General features: G+C 49.1%; 1 protein-coding gene across 1 annotated transcript in view; it reads right to left on the reverse strand.

The window, feature by feature from the left end:
* The window catches only part of GALNT16 (polypeptide N-acetylgalactosaminyltransferase 16), a 73416-nt gene extending 60103 nt beyond the window's left edge, over positions 1-13313 (reverse strand). The window contains exon 1 of the mRNA XM_002200473.6: positions 12978-13313. Coding sequence (XP_002200509.5) covers positions 12978-13181 — 204 coding nt within the window. The 5' untranslated portion in view covers positions 13182-13313. The remainder of the gene's footprint in view (positions 1-12977) is intronic.
* Positions 13314-13865: the final 552 nt, after the last annotated feature.

Here is a 13865-nt window from a genome sequence, read left to right on the forward strand (position 1 = left end):
ATGCCAGGAACATACCCCCTGATGAAACCCCTTTTTTAATGCAGAGGGAATGCCTAAAAGTGCTACAGTGTATTTTCTACTCAGAAGAGCAAATTACACAGAATACTGGTTTAAGCACATGGTTAAAGATGTCATTTGGCATAAAACAATGTAACATGGGGAACCTCACTTTGCCCTGATTAAGTTTAGAAGGTAAGTCTTGAAAAGCAGACTTGAGAACGAAGGCACACCATCAGCCCCAAGCAGCCCTGCTGTCCATCATTCTAGCCAGTTAAGGAGTGTTTCAATACCATTCAGCAGCTGGGCTGCGGTGGGAGAAGCTGAAGTCCAGCTTCCAGAGCTCAGCAAACACCCTGAGATTTACACCAGTACAGCCTGGTGAGGAAGTTAATCATTATGAGAAGTCATGTTGTTACATGGTAACAGGTTTAATGATTAACATTTTCACATCACTTAGAACTTTTTTCTAACCTTGCTCATGTCCTAGCAGCTTATTCTCAAATACTACTTCTTCCCCCAAAATGAACATGCAGCAAGAAATACACATCAAAACCCAAGTTGGCATTTGAGGTAACTGAGGTAATCCCGAAGAGGGGATTTCTCAAGATGTTCTGGGCAGCCTCAAGCCAAATTTGTTTCCCCCAAGGTATCCCAGCCCACTCAGGTTACATACAATATGTGCCAAAGTGGTTTTAGGTGGCCAACCCATCACCGGTCACAGAAATTACAAAGAGCTGGGAGGTGGTCCAAATGTGTTATCAATGCAAAATGTAAAGAGGGACAGGCACTTACAATCAAGGGGCTACCACAGGACAGAGTTTTAATTGTCTCTGGGGTAGAAACCAGAATCCAGTAGCAAATTCATTGAATATATGTGTCAGTACTTGGCACCAATTGACTGACCATCAGTTTATCATCCTGCTGTAAGACTTTCAGACCTTCTCTCTGTGAGTTCTCACGGGCAGCTTCTCACAGCACTGATTCCTGTTCTCTTTCTTCCACACAGCCGGCTGACTCCCTCCTGTCCCCTTTCTTCCACACAGCCACCTGACCCTCACTGTCCCTATCACAAACACCTGACCCTTACTCCTTGCAGCAGCCAACTGACTCCAACTCTCTCCCAACTAGCTAATCCACTCTTTTATAACACCCATCCTTACTGGACACAGCTGTGCCCTATTAATGGCAGGGCTGTTCCTACTCCTTGGTAATTAGCACAGCTGCAACACCTCAGGGGCGAGATTGCCTTCAGCACGATCTCTATTCTCTCACAATCCATCCTCCCACATATGTGTTGGTACACAATTAATATCCAAGCTGTCTTGGCTTCACTGGTATTTTCATCAGAGTTAATAATCAGAGGTTAGCAGTTCTGAATAATGCTTTGTTTCCTTTCAGCAGAGCTCAAGACATAATCTCAGCTCTCCATCAGGGGAATGGGGGAAAGAATGCCTCCTATCCCCAACTCTTTATCTCACTCATGTACAGAGGTAATAAACTCTAGGAGAGAAGCTGTCTTTTCTGTTCATATTTGCACAAAAGAGCTCACAGTCTGGACAGCCAAAGAGGTCTGCAGATAAACAGGAAGCACCCAGCAGTACAGGCCTTGTGTGAGGTCTGAGATAGCAGCAAGACAAATGGGAGATCTCACACAACTCTCACATGCAAATTGCTTGAAAAAAGATGGCAAGGCAACTGGTAACTCCAAACAGGCTTGTGGCAGCCCCTAATGGTTTAATTGTTCAACTAGTCTCCCAATCTCACTCTCTCTTCACAGAAGGGCCCCAAACATGCCCCTCACATACAGGAAGAACCTGCTACAGAGACACACATGCAGCTGTGAGCTGTGTAGTTCCCTGGTTACATCTAGGGCAGGGAAAAGGAGTTTTCATAGAGAACAGCTTCTCTCCATGTCTGTCCTTTTGCACCTGAACCCTCAGCACACTGCCAACCCTCTACCAGCTCCTGCCAAGCAGTTCCAGGTAATGGCTGGAGTCACCCCCATGGCAACCCAGTGCAAATCTGGTCTCCGCATTGCACAGATGCTGAGCCCACCCCAGGATAAGCAGCATCTAACTCAAATGGCTCCCAGCTGACAGGCACTGATCAAAATACATCTAAATTTACCCCTTTCAGATATGGGACAGTGATATGAGAATTTACCTTAGGAAGAAAAATATTGAACAGAAAATTTAAAGCAAATTCTGATGGAAATGGAAATCTTTTCCATTCAAATTCAACTCACTTACTCAAGACCACAAAGATACAATTTGCCTCTAATGATTCAAAATAACCTTCTGGCAACATACTTCATGGCTGTCCTTGCAACAGAGAATGGTGAAGACCACACTTCAAGCTCTGCACAGGGCCAACAAATTAAATGCAGTGTATTTCTAGCGGAATTGTAAAAGCCCTAACAGAAAGCTGGACAAGAAAATTGGTGATGTACTGTGGATACTCAAAATTTACCTAGTCCTTATGAATCTGTCACAAAACTTAGTTCAGAAATTTCCTGGACATTTAATAAATACCATGTGCAGCATTATTTCCTTAATTCTTAGATTCACTGCTACACCAACTAGGGAATCCAAATGTTCACCCTGCATTTCTACTTTGTAACACTTTTAAGTATTCTTCCACGGTGAACAGCACCACCCAGCCACACCCCTTCCTCCTGTCCCCCCGAAAAACAAGACACTTAATTTAATGTTTAGATCTTGGATTCTTCTGAAGCCAAGACAAAGGAACAGCGCAGAACTGTGTACTGGGGTTTCTGAACATGCAGCCCACTGGCAGGAGCAAGTTCCTCTTGTACACTGCTGAACTGGGGGGCCTTACACAGCTCCAGTGGTAGAGGATGCACAGAAGAATAAGAAGGGAATCCCTTCATACACCCAGTTCCCATCGCCACTCTCCCATCCTGCAGCTGCTGGTCCTGCCCAGCTGAGTGTGAAGTCGCTGCTCCTGTCTCCAGGCAATCTGTAGGCACAGACTGATCCGGTGTGTGGGGCAGCTGCCACAGCTCAGGAGGTGATGAGCATCCTGCACAGACCCTGCAATAATGCAGGCACAACAGGGGAGGGAGAGTTTTCTCACCATTTCTTCAGCACTTGCAGTGGTGTTAATACCTGTTTATCCATTCTTGGCCATTCTTTATGATGTCTCTCAGGAGCTATTGGGCAAAAGCAGAAGAATACAGAGCATTCCAATCCCCTTTAAGCTCAATGCGACAATTTTAATCCTCTAACTACAAGGAAAGGGGAAAAATGAGATGGACTGTGACAGGTTGGAAGGACTAAATCCCTGTTAACTAGGGCATCAAGATTTAAAAGGCTCAGCTTTGCACACATCAAATGTCTCTCACAAGGTCCTCCCAGAACACTGTCCCCTCCAATTCCTCAGCGCAAGTGGACACCCAGTGCCCCAAGGATGCTGGTGGTGGGCAAGAGAACACTACTGCCATGACATTACCATGCCACGACTGATGCATCCAAACCCATGGGGGTGGCAGAAGCACTCAGGTCGCCCTTTTGAGTCACAGATACAAGGGGTAGCAAAGGTACCAAATACACAGGGCAGTGATGCACAATTCACAGCTGAACAGCAGCAGAGAGAAGAATGCAGCCATAATGTAGCTGTTTCACATTAGCCCTACCATACACAATGATTTGTATCACCCCACCATGTTTTCTTTCAACTCCAACATGTCTTTCCTAAAAGTGAAGCTTTGGGCCCAAGAAAATTAATGAGTAAATAATTTACAATGCATAATTTTTAATAATGCTGTAAGGATGCAGACAGATCAGCAGATTTTCCCTATTACCTGATGTGACTCAGGTAATAGGGAAATCTGCTGATCTGCCTGCATCTGTATCCTGTGCTGTAAGCAGAGTGTTTGCTTTCACTGTTAACCACTTCCTCACGGCTCGCCTAACATGTAGCATGAGATGGATATCTGTTCAAGGACCTGACCTGAGCCAGCAGTCCAACTGCTCACTTAAAATCCTTTCACACTCAGCCAAAGGCAGCTTTTGATAGGTGCTTGGGCAGCTTCTCCAAGGCCAGACCTCACTTGACCTCATCTCATCTTTTCCTGGCCTGACAGATTCACAGTTAGTCCTGATGGAATACTGATTTCCCAGCCCTTCCCAAAATTTCTTTTGGGGTGCCCAGACAGTGTGGTCCAGTTTTCCTAGCACAGACTGGAAATACCCCAAAAGTGGGGCCACTCAGCTAGCAGGCATGGCACAGCAATGTGGCATTCCAAGGCATGGCACAACCAAACACAGGAGGATACAAACAGACACCAAGCTCATTCAGATTTGTTCCAAGAGAATTTTTGGAAGGCTTACCTCATTGCAGAGCATCCATCCTTCTACTGCCAACCCAAGCTCAGTATAAACACCACCCTGCACTTGAGCAATGAGAGAAAAACCCCTGTGCCCACCCCAGCCTGCCCCTGACAGAGTAGCCAGCTCTGCAAGTGAAGCACCAACAGAGATGTGGCAACTGAGCATCCCTAGGCCAGAAAAAGGGTTATGCCCCTACCTGTTTGTTAATGCTCCTGCCAACCCCTCAGAGGTCACAGTGAGAGGTTGTTCCCTATATTTAGGCATAAAACAGGTAGTTCAGCCAAATGGAGACATTTCAGAAGGTTGGGAGACAAATGCAGCCTACTCCATCAGCAGCCTGATGGCTGATAATTCCTACTACACAACCAGATCTGAATAAATCTCACTGAAAGGTACAAAGAAAAACAAATCCACCAAAAATGACATGCATATTACAGCACCTGGGAAATACAGCATGATCACACACACCAGGACATAGCTGTGAGCATTTGCACCATTCACAGTTTTTAACTGCAATGCTTTACCGTTATTTTTTACAATTTCAAAAGACTACAGGAAACTACATAGGAAGCACACAATTATTTCAATTTCATTGTGGAGATGTGATGGCTCCCATTTGCACTGCCGCTGTATCCAGATTCCTGTACTCAGAGACTAACTGACCGCTTACCCAAGGAGCTGCACTGCCTTTTGCAGCTCTTATACACTCTTCCTTATTCATCACACTTTTTACTGCATACTTGGTACCAAAAGGCACAAAGTTACAGCATGGGCATGACACTCTCTGGCACCAAATACTTTGTTCAGGGCACTCAGCAGGCAAGCAAGCATAATTTTTCCAATTTTGTCCAGCAGAAAGATTTTTTTTCAGAGAGTCTCTGAAAACACTTTCATTGGTTAGAAGCACTTTTCTAGCCAAGCCCTAGCTGTTTTAGGGCAGTTATCCAAAACAATAAAGGCAAGAAAAAGAGTAATTTTTTTTTCCTCACAGGCCCACAAAATGTCTGATACAGATTTCAGCACAGGTGCTTTCTCTCTCTGCTGCTGTTAAACAAAGTGTCCTCAAAAAGATCATATTACAGGTTGCAAGATGAAAAATCTGTGATTTGGGAGAATTGAAAACAAGAGGTTAAAGCAGACTGAATGTCATCAATGACCATACCATAACAATCAGACGTTAGAGCACTGCCCCAGCCCAACCATGGCAGCCTTGAAGCCTGAAATGCAAAGTCAATCCTCCAGCTTCACCATGGCAGGATGACCAACCAAGCATCATCTCACCAGCCAAAGCAGCTTCCCAGCCCTGGGGCAGCCACCCATGACAGCTTCATTCACATCCTGGGGATGCACAGGGACACCGACAGCGCTGTGAGACCTGCAGTGGCACTGCAGAGGGAGCTGAGGCAGGTCTCTGCAGGGACAATGCCCCTGAAGGAGGCGAAAGAAAGTAGCGCCAAAGGGCATGTGCAGCTGCTTATCAAAAACCTGGTTTCTACCAACACTGAGAAATTACTCATATGTGCTCAAAGCACATCACAACATGGGTAATTTCTCTGCAGAGACAGGGCCCAAGAGACCACTATATTATTTTTTTTACTTGTCTCCAGAGCCCCAAACACAACTAGGACATGGAAATCTGAAGCGGACAGTCCACCTGCAGTCCTTTATCACATTTATTAATTGCATGAACATGTGCTTGTAAAGACACAGGAAAAGACAGCAGTGGGTAATACAGAGCCTTTACTAACAAACCCTATTGTTCAGTTCATGAAGCAGCCCATGCTGTGCCTTCAACACCTTCCTTTTGCAGCAGATTGGCCATGACCTGCTACATTTCTGCTAATCCCGCTCCTTGTTCAGAGGGTAGGGAGAGTTCTCCTTTGTAGGGAGAACTCAGCCACATGTTTTGCTGAGGTTACCTCTCTCATCTCCATCCCTTTACACAATTTGCAAGCTAAGCTGCCCAAAAGCCCCGTGAACTAGATAAAATTTTCATTTTAGACTTTGGGGAAACAGAGGCATATGAAGAGCCTGTAAGGAAGATGAGTTCACCTCAGACAATAAGGCAGCTCAACTCCCACTCCACGGGTCTCCACTGTGGTTCAATCTTTACCTTAATGCAACAGTACAGGATGCGTTGTGGATCATGGCCTCTGTGCTCAGCACCAGACACAGTGCCAGCAGTGCCAGCTGGCAGGACAACCCCAAAGAGCCCACAAGCCTACTGCAGGAGCTGGCAGATAGGGCTGGAGTGGCACATGAGAGCAGCACACACAACCAAAACAAGAAAAAGAAAGTAAGGTCCTGGCACTCACACTGAGGTGACATGGAATAGGAACAACCAGTTGGCATTCTATGGGGAGCCAAGGACGAGCAAGAGGTCCCACTTTGCTGGGCTCTGCCCTGGGGCTTCCCCTACAAAAGTGAGACAATGCACACGAGCCAGGGTCCCACGTCCTTCATCCCCAGCACATTTACCTCTGTTTGTTTCATTGCCTTTGTGCTCTGCATGCTATTCTAACAGGAATAATCAAGTCAGTATTCAGGGCTCCAAAATGGACAGTCCCAGTTCAGTGCCACTGAAACAAAACACCTTCTCCCCTTGCCTTTTAAGTGACTCTCAACCTGCCTGCCTTGGGATGAAGGGTCTGGACCAAGTTCCACCATGGCAAACAGCAACCTGAGATATCTGGCAAAGTTTCTGTTTCCAGCAACAACGCTAAATTTTTAGTAAATCTTAAGACAGTTTTGTATATGCAAAGATCATACTGAGGAAGCAACTGCATACTAAAGAATGCTTCTGCTCACTAAAACTTGCAACTGCTTCACCCACTGATTTAATGAAAAGGCTCTAGTAAAATAAATCATGTTCAGGAGCACTGCACTGGCCCTCCCCTCACTTCTACACACTTCAGGCTGCCCAGACCACCATGTTTCCCAAGCCCCAGCTACCTCATTGCAGCTACAGCAACATTTTGATTAATAATTAAGGCCAGTGCTGCCAACTGGATTTTATTAATTACTATTGTGAACAACTTCTTTCATTTTTATTTTATTTTTAATGCATCATAAGGGCCACTGGGACAAATTAAATATAAAATCATTTTCTGCCATGTAGGCAAACAGTAGGCATTCCCACATTTTTAAAACATAAACATTGTAAATAAAATATTACATGTCAAGCTGTCACTGAATCCTCCTCCTGCAGTAATACCCTTAGAGAAAAAGTTATTACCAAGTCACCCTTTCCCAGGGAGCTGGCATGGGCCCCACATGCCATAAGAGAGATGCCACAGAGATTAAAAAAAAAAAAACCAAAACAACAACAACAACAAAAAAACCCCAGTGCTGCAAGGGTCTGGCCGCAGCATGAATGCATGAACGTCTGTCACAAAACCCCGAGCACTAAGGGCTGTGTCCCCCACCCTAATATAAACTGGGAAGAGCAGAGGCCATACAGGTGCTGGGAAGAGCCCAGCAGGTGCTGGATTTTGGCAGTGGAATGGGCCAGGCTGAACAACACAAACAAACCTAGCAACTGGCAGCTTCTTTTCCATCTCATTTCCAACACCCCAAATATCTGCAGAGCCACAGGGAGCGGAGCTGCTTTGCAGGATGGTAGGACAGAGAGCAGAAAAAAACGTGCAGAGCCATATGTGTAATCCTTGCCCCAAAAGGCAGAAGACTCAAGAGGGACCAACCTGCTATGAGTAAAATGGTAAGGAAGCTGCTAAAATGAACTGTCGCACCTCGTTAAAAATTAGGCCTTTTCTCTCCATAGCATGGTAGGTCATGAAAATAAGCCTGACAATATGCCAATGCAAGGAAACAGTGCTGATTCCCCTCTTGCTGTGTTTGTTGTGTTTTTAAATTCATTTAGGATCCACCTCAGTTTCTGGAGTTATATGCCTGAGGCTACAAGAGCTGCCTCCAGGGAGGCACACATGCAGGAGCCTCACGGGACACAGGTCCCTGAAAAATGGTATCATTTAGCAAACCATGAAAGTTGCACCTTATCTCAGTTGTGAGGAAAACAGCATGCTCTGAAAGCTGCACACAGAGGAAATGTGATGAAGGGATGAGAATAAAATCATTCATGAACACGTGGTGAACATCAGCCAGCACCTGCTTTGTGGGGTTCAGATACCCAGGAGCCAAAGGCAACACAAAACAAAAGCAGCAGAGCGTGCTGCCAACTAGGTGTTCCAGGGTCTGAAGAGCATGCATCAAGGTGGTCTTACTTGGTGGCAAATACAAGCATGGCTAAATGTGCCTTTGGAAATTCAGAGAAGCAGGTAAAGCCCAGCCACTGCCTATTTTCTGGCTAAACAAGACGTGGGAATTAAACAATTGACATCTTTCCCCGCCAACTTGTTCTTGCCTACACGCACCACCTGTTCTGAGCCAAGCATCCCAGTGGAGTCTCCTGCTTGCTGTCTCACCACAGGCAGGTGACACACAGTTCAGTGATGTTTGCAGAGCATTTAGAAACCCTTAGCTACAAGGAAAAAGGATGGCTTGATCTCATCTCCCCAGTGCACATTTTACATGGCTGAGCACAGAGGCAGGGAGCAGACAGGAGGGCTGAGCCAGTATTACAATGCAGGGCCTCTCCACGGCCAAACTGGCTCCAATGGGCTCACAGAGCAACTACACAGGTGACAGAAGTTGGCAGGATGAAGACAAGAGACAACATACCAAAATCCAAAGAGCAGTTGACAAAGATAAGAGGCATCATACCTGCTCCAAAGAGCAACAGGGCATCAGCCTAACACAATTCAGAGCATTTAAAAAGTTACACTTTTATCTCCTACTCCCAAGCACGTTGCTGCTTCCCTGCCACCCTAGAGAAGTCAGCAAGCTGGAGAACCCTGTGGGCAACCTCACATCCTGCTTTTGACTAGGGAATAGGAGAAAATACTCCCACCCTCAGCTCACAGTCAGCCAACAGAAAAATGTCTCTTTCAAAGCTGCCAACCAACTATCTCTCTCACTAACAAGCTTTGCCCACGCTGCAGCAATGGCCTCGCTCTCTTCACTGGGACACAAGTGAGCTGGGTGAGCTTCCCATGCTGCAGTCTTCAGACTGGGAAGAACAGAGCCCTGCGCTCTGCTCATCAGTGCCATACTAAAGCAGATATGCAGCACATTGTGAACAATTAACCACCTGTACACAGTGCAGGAATGATGCCAAAGCCCTTCTAAAGACACATAGCACAGCTTCTCGCCTTTGGAAATTTCCTGGAGACAGGAAACAACCTTTTGCCTAGAAGAGACAGAAAAGAGTCCAAGGAGGAACCTCATCTTCCAAAAACACAAAAGCTAACTGTCAGAGGTCTTAGGGCTCCTTCTAATCTATATGAAACTATGCTGTGTTCCAGAGAAAATTGCATTTCTAGGAGTGTGGTACTCGCTTGTGTTTATACCCTCTGTGGTAAGTGGAAGGAGAAGCATGCAGGCGCCCATCATGTCACCAAGTGAACCCTGCCATTTACCAATATCTGAATTTTCGTTTCAAGCATCTGTAGATCCTGTTTGTGAAGAGCCTATTGCAGAGAGGCCATGTCAAAAAACACAAGCCCAGAAAGCATTTAAGTTTTTAAACCCATGCAATACACTTTCACTTGCCCAGGATTTGAAATGTCATTGCATAGATGCAAAAGCAGAACTCTTGGACTCACTCCTCCAAAAGAAAGATTTTTTTCTTTTTCCCAGACAGAAAAGCAGCCAATATTAGAAAATTAAAAAAATATTTTTCCAGATACCCGTAAGTCACATGAGTCACCCTTATTTGCAGATGAGCCCAAACCTGAACTCCAACATCATCACTCATGCAGAGCAGAGGAAACCAGAAGCTGGATCAAATGGGCAGCTTGTCTCAGTGGCTCTGCAGAAAGCCAAGGGATAGAGAAGCACGCAGAGCACAAGCACTCCTCCCCTTATACATGACTGCCATTATATATTAAGTCAAATAATCTGACTTCAAGGGGAATGAACTCAGGGTTGAGGGCTCTGTGCTGCCAAAGGACAGCTGCTTCTCTAGATTTGTTATTTCTCCAGTGGGCAATAGAATTGGCACATTTCCTGTGCTGGCTGGGAGAAGGTAGTGGGCTGTGCTGGGGAACAAAGCCGGCCACACACTCTGGACCATCAGCACAACTACTGCCTGGCCTGACCAGCCCGCAGGCTCACATACGCAGCTCAGACCATGAGACCCGCTGCTCAGACCCGGTTAGATGCCACACCCTGAGGGACAGCACTGTCCCCACACCTCCACCAACCTTCCTACCCCGTGTCCACATGCAGTCTCTTCCCTTCTTCTGCCCCAGCTGCGCAGGAAGAGGCCAAGGCTGGGACAGCGCCTTGTGCACATCACACACACTCTCCACAGCCATAGCACCGCATAGTTACACGAGTACACACACTGCATTTTACCAGCTTGCTCTCACAGCAACCCACCAAACCCTTGGGAAACCTGCATGCATGAGGGAAAGCCCAAACACCACAAACCCTTCCTGTTTCCTTCTCTATCCAAATACATCATGGGAGGTCAGGATGTGAAATTTCCACCATGCCCCACTACCAGGTGCATAAGGATAAGGTCCTCCTTCATCTCAGCTGCTACTGAGAGCCCTACTGGGAGGGCTGGCACATGCTGGGACCCGAGTTACAGAGGGACTTGAGATGCAAAGGATGATTATTTTTCCCTGCTAAGAGATTTCATGCATGGGGCAGTGCTGGAATGATTTATACGGTTTTGAGAGCAGGACCAGATTTGGAGTGGCTGTTGCGCGGCAATGTATCTTGTAAGGAGAGGCTCTGTGGTTAGCCATGAGCACATACTGCCCCCCGCAAACAGCAAGAATATAATCATGTGTGGCACTACCACAGCATCCTCCTCATGAGGATTTTAAGGTGCTTGGCAGACTATATGGATTCATGTAACCTCACAAGCCCTCTGAGAGGGAGTAAAGTAAATGCTATAAAAAAACAGAAGGGATAAGCAGGGGAACAGAGAAATAAAACTGCTACACCAGCATGTTCAAGCTCACACAAGAAATCAGAAGCTCAGAGGCAGCTTCTGCTGCCACTAAGGTGGAATCAAAAGAGCAGGAGTGCTCCAAATCCTCTGTTCAACTCAGCCCTGGCCAGCCTAAGAGCATTTCCCGATGCACCCAAAGGGCTACTACAGCAATAGCAGCACTCACACAGAGCTCCTCACCGTACTCACTTCCACAGTCCTGCTCCACAGAGGGCCCAAAGCAGAGCAGTCTGAACTGCCGGCAGCCCCCAGTCCCAGTGAGCAGCAAATAACAGAAGTGCTCTGTCCAAGACCCTCAGCATTGACTTTTGAGTTTCAGCAGCTGCAAGCAATGGCCAAAGGGTTCAGCTGAAGAGTTTCCATCCTGCTGCCTGAGGGCTGGGACTGCTCTGACTGCATTTTCTGAACATTCACAGGGCTTCCCAAACATCTATACACACATTTCCCATCCCCGCTTTACAAGTGAAAAAAGCAAGACACAGGCCAAAAAATCCCAGTGCCAGCCAAGGAGGGAGGCGGGCAGCCCTGGCGCCTGGCCCCTGCTCGGCTCTGACCGGGCTGCTGCTTTTGTTCACTTCCATGTGTGCATAACCAGCTGACAAATGGATTCGCAGCCAAAGAGTGACACACAGTGCAGTTCCCGAACAGCTTCAGCTGGATCACTCCTGGGAATGGTATTGCTGGGCCACTTCTTGCTCCAGGGGGTGATTTATTTTTTATTAAGCAATTGCCGAGAGTTGGGAGAGCTTTATTGATGCTATTAAACAGGCTGAAGGGAGGACAAATCACCCCCACAGACAGACAGGAAGGTCCTCATCATCCTCAAGTCAGGAGCTCAATTTTATCCCCCTACTAAGCCCACAGATACCCAAGGAAGGCAGAGTGTGGGGCTTTCAACAAAACTGAAGTAGTACATCAGGGCACTGCTACCACTCCTCGGGTTAGGAACGGAGCCCTGGGGGCTCCCGCCATCTCCCTGCCCGAACTCTACCCTGAGCTCGACTCGGGCCGCTGCCTGTGGTTTAAAAGGGACAAAAGTCACGAGTGGCCCAGGTCCTCCATCTGACAGCCACGCGGAGGGAGCCGAGGCAGAGGCTGGTACCAGCTGTACAGTCACTCGCATCCCCCCGGCCCGATGCTCGGAGCCCGCTGGCCGGAGGAAGGGCTTGGGAGAGGTCATGGCTCTCAGCTGGTCCTGACGGGAAAGCACCGCGATCACATACATGCGTGCGTGCATACACATATCTGTATGTGAACACCTTCTGAACGCGAACTAAAAACCTTCCAGCTGTTTCACCCGCCTTTTTCCCCGGCCAAGGGCAGAGCCCGGGCTGAGAGCGGTAGCGATAACTCGGCAACACTTTACCCACGGCATTACTCTATTCCCCCGAGAGTGCCCACCCTGCTCCCCGATTGTAGCGGCTGCCATGGTGACAAGCACGAATGCTAAAATAAACAGAAAGCAACCCGAAGGCAAAGCGCAGCCCTCCGCCGGCGTATCCCGCGCCCGCCGCGGCGGCTCCCTCCCCGAGCATCTTCCCCGCCGCGGCAGGACGGGATGCTGGCGGCCGCCGCTCACTCACGATGAGGGGGATGGTCCTCTCCTCCCGGCGCAGCTCCAGCCTGCCGGCCGCCCTCTGCCCGCTCCGGGCGCCGCCGCTACCGCCTCCGGTGGACCTGCCGGCAGCCGCCGAGCGGGGCTTGTTGTCCTGCCATAAGTAGTAGAAAGTGCCCAAGATCCAGGCGACAGTCAGGATGGCGATGGCATTAGCCCTGATTCTCCTCATGCCGAGCGCCCCGGGGGAGCCTGGGAGCGCTGCCTCGACGGGCAGGGGCGGCTGCGGGAGGAAGAAGAGGAGAGGAGGAGGTGGCGGCGCGGCTCCCCCGCCCCTCACCGCCCCGGCCCCGGCCCCGGCCCCGGCCCCGGCCCCGCGCCGCCCAGCCGCCGCCGCCGGGTCCTAACGCCTCGGCCGCTCCGCCGCAGGGGGCGGAGGGCTCCGCGCCTCCTCCTGCTCCTCCTCCTGCCGGCCCGGCCGGCGCGGGCAGCGGGGCCGGCTGCCGAGGGGGATGCGCTCGCTCGGCGCCGCAGCTGAGCGGGGACGGAGCGGCAGGGCCCCGCGGCGGGCAGCGGTGACACGGGCTCAGCCCCGGGAGATGGCTGCTGGGACAGCGCACCAGCCTGCCCTCCTGCGCCGCTGCCCCCTGGGACTCGTGTTTCTGCTGCCAGAGTCGTGCCCGTAAGGCAGGCGGCCAGCGAATACACCGTGGCAGCCCGCAGCACACGGGATCTGGGCACCCACTCCATGGAGATGAGCCCATCTCCCGCTGAAGCTGTGGTGGTTGACGGGAGCAAGGCTCTTGGGCTGACAATGGAACTGCCCAAGCCCCCACTCCCATCGCTGCCACAAGCAACAGTCACACCATGTACCTGGGCCCGTGCCACGGCCTCGAGGCCTTTCAAGCCCTGCGGG

Source organism: Taeniopygia guttata, chromosome 5 (assembly GCF_048771995.1).
Source record: "Taeniopygia guttata chromosome 5, bTaeGut7.mat, whole genome shotgun sequence".
Lineage (NCBI taxonomy): Eukaryota > Metazoa > Chordata > Aves > Passeriformes > Estrildidae > Taeniopygia > Taeniopygia guttata.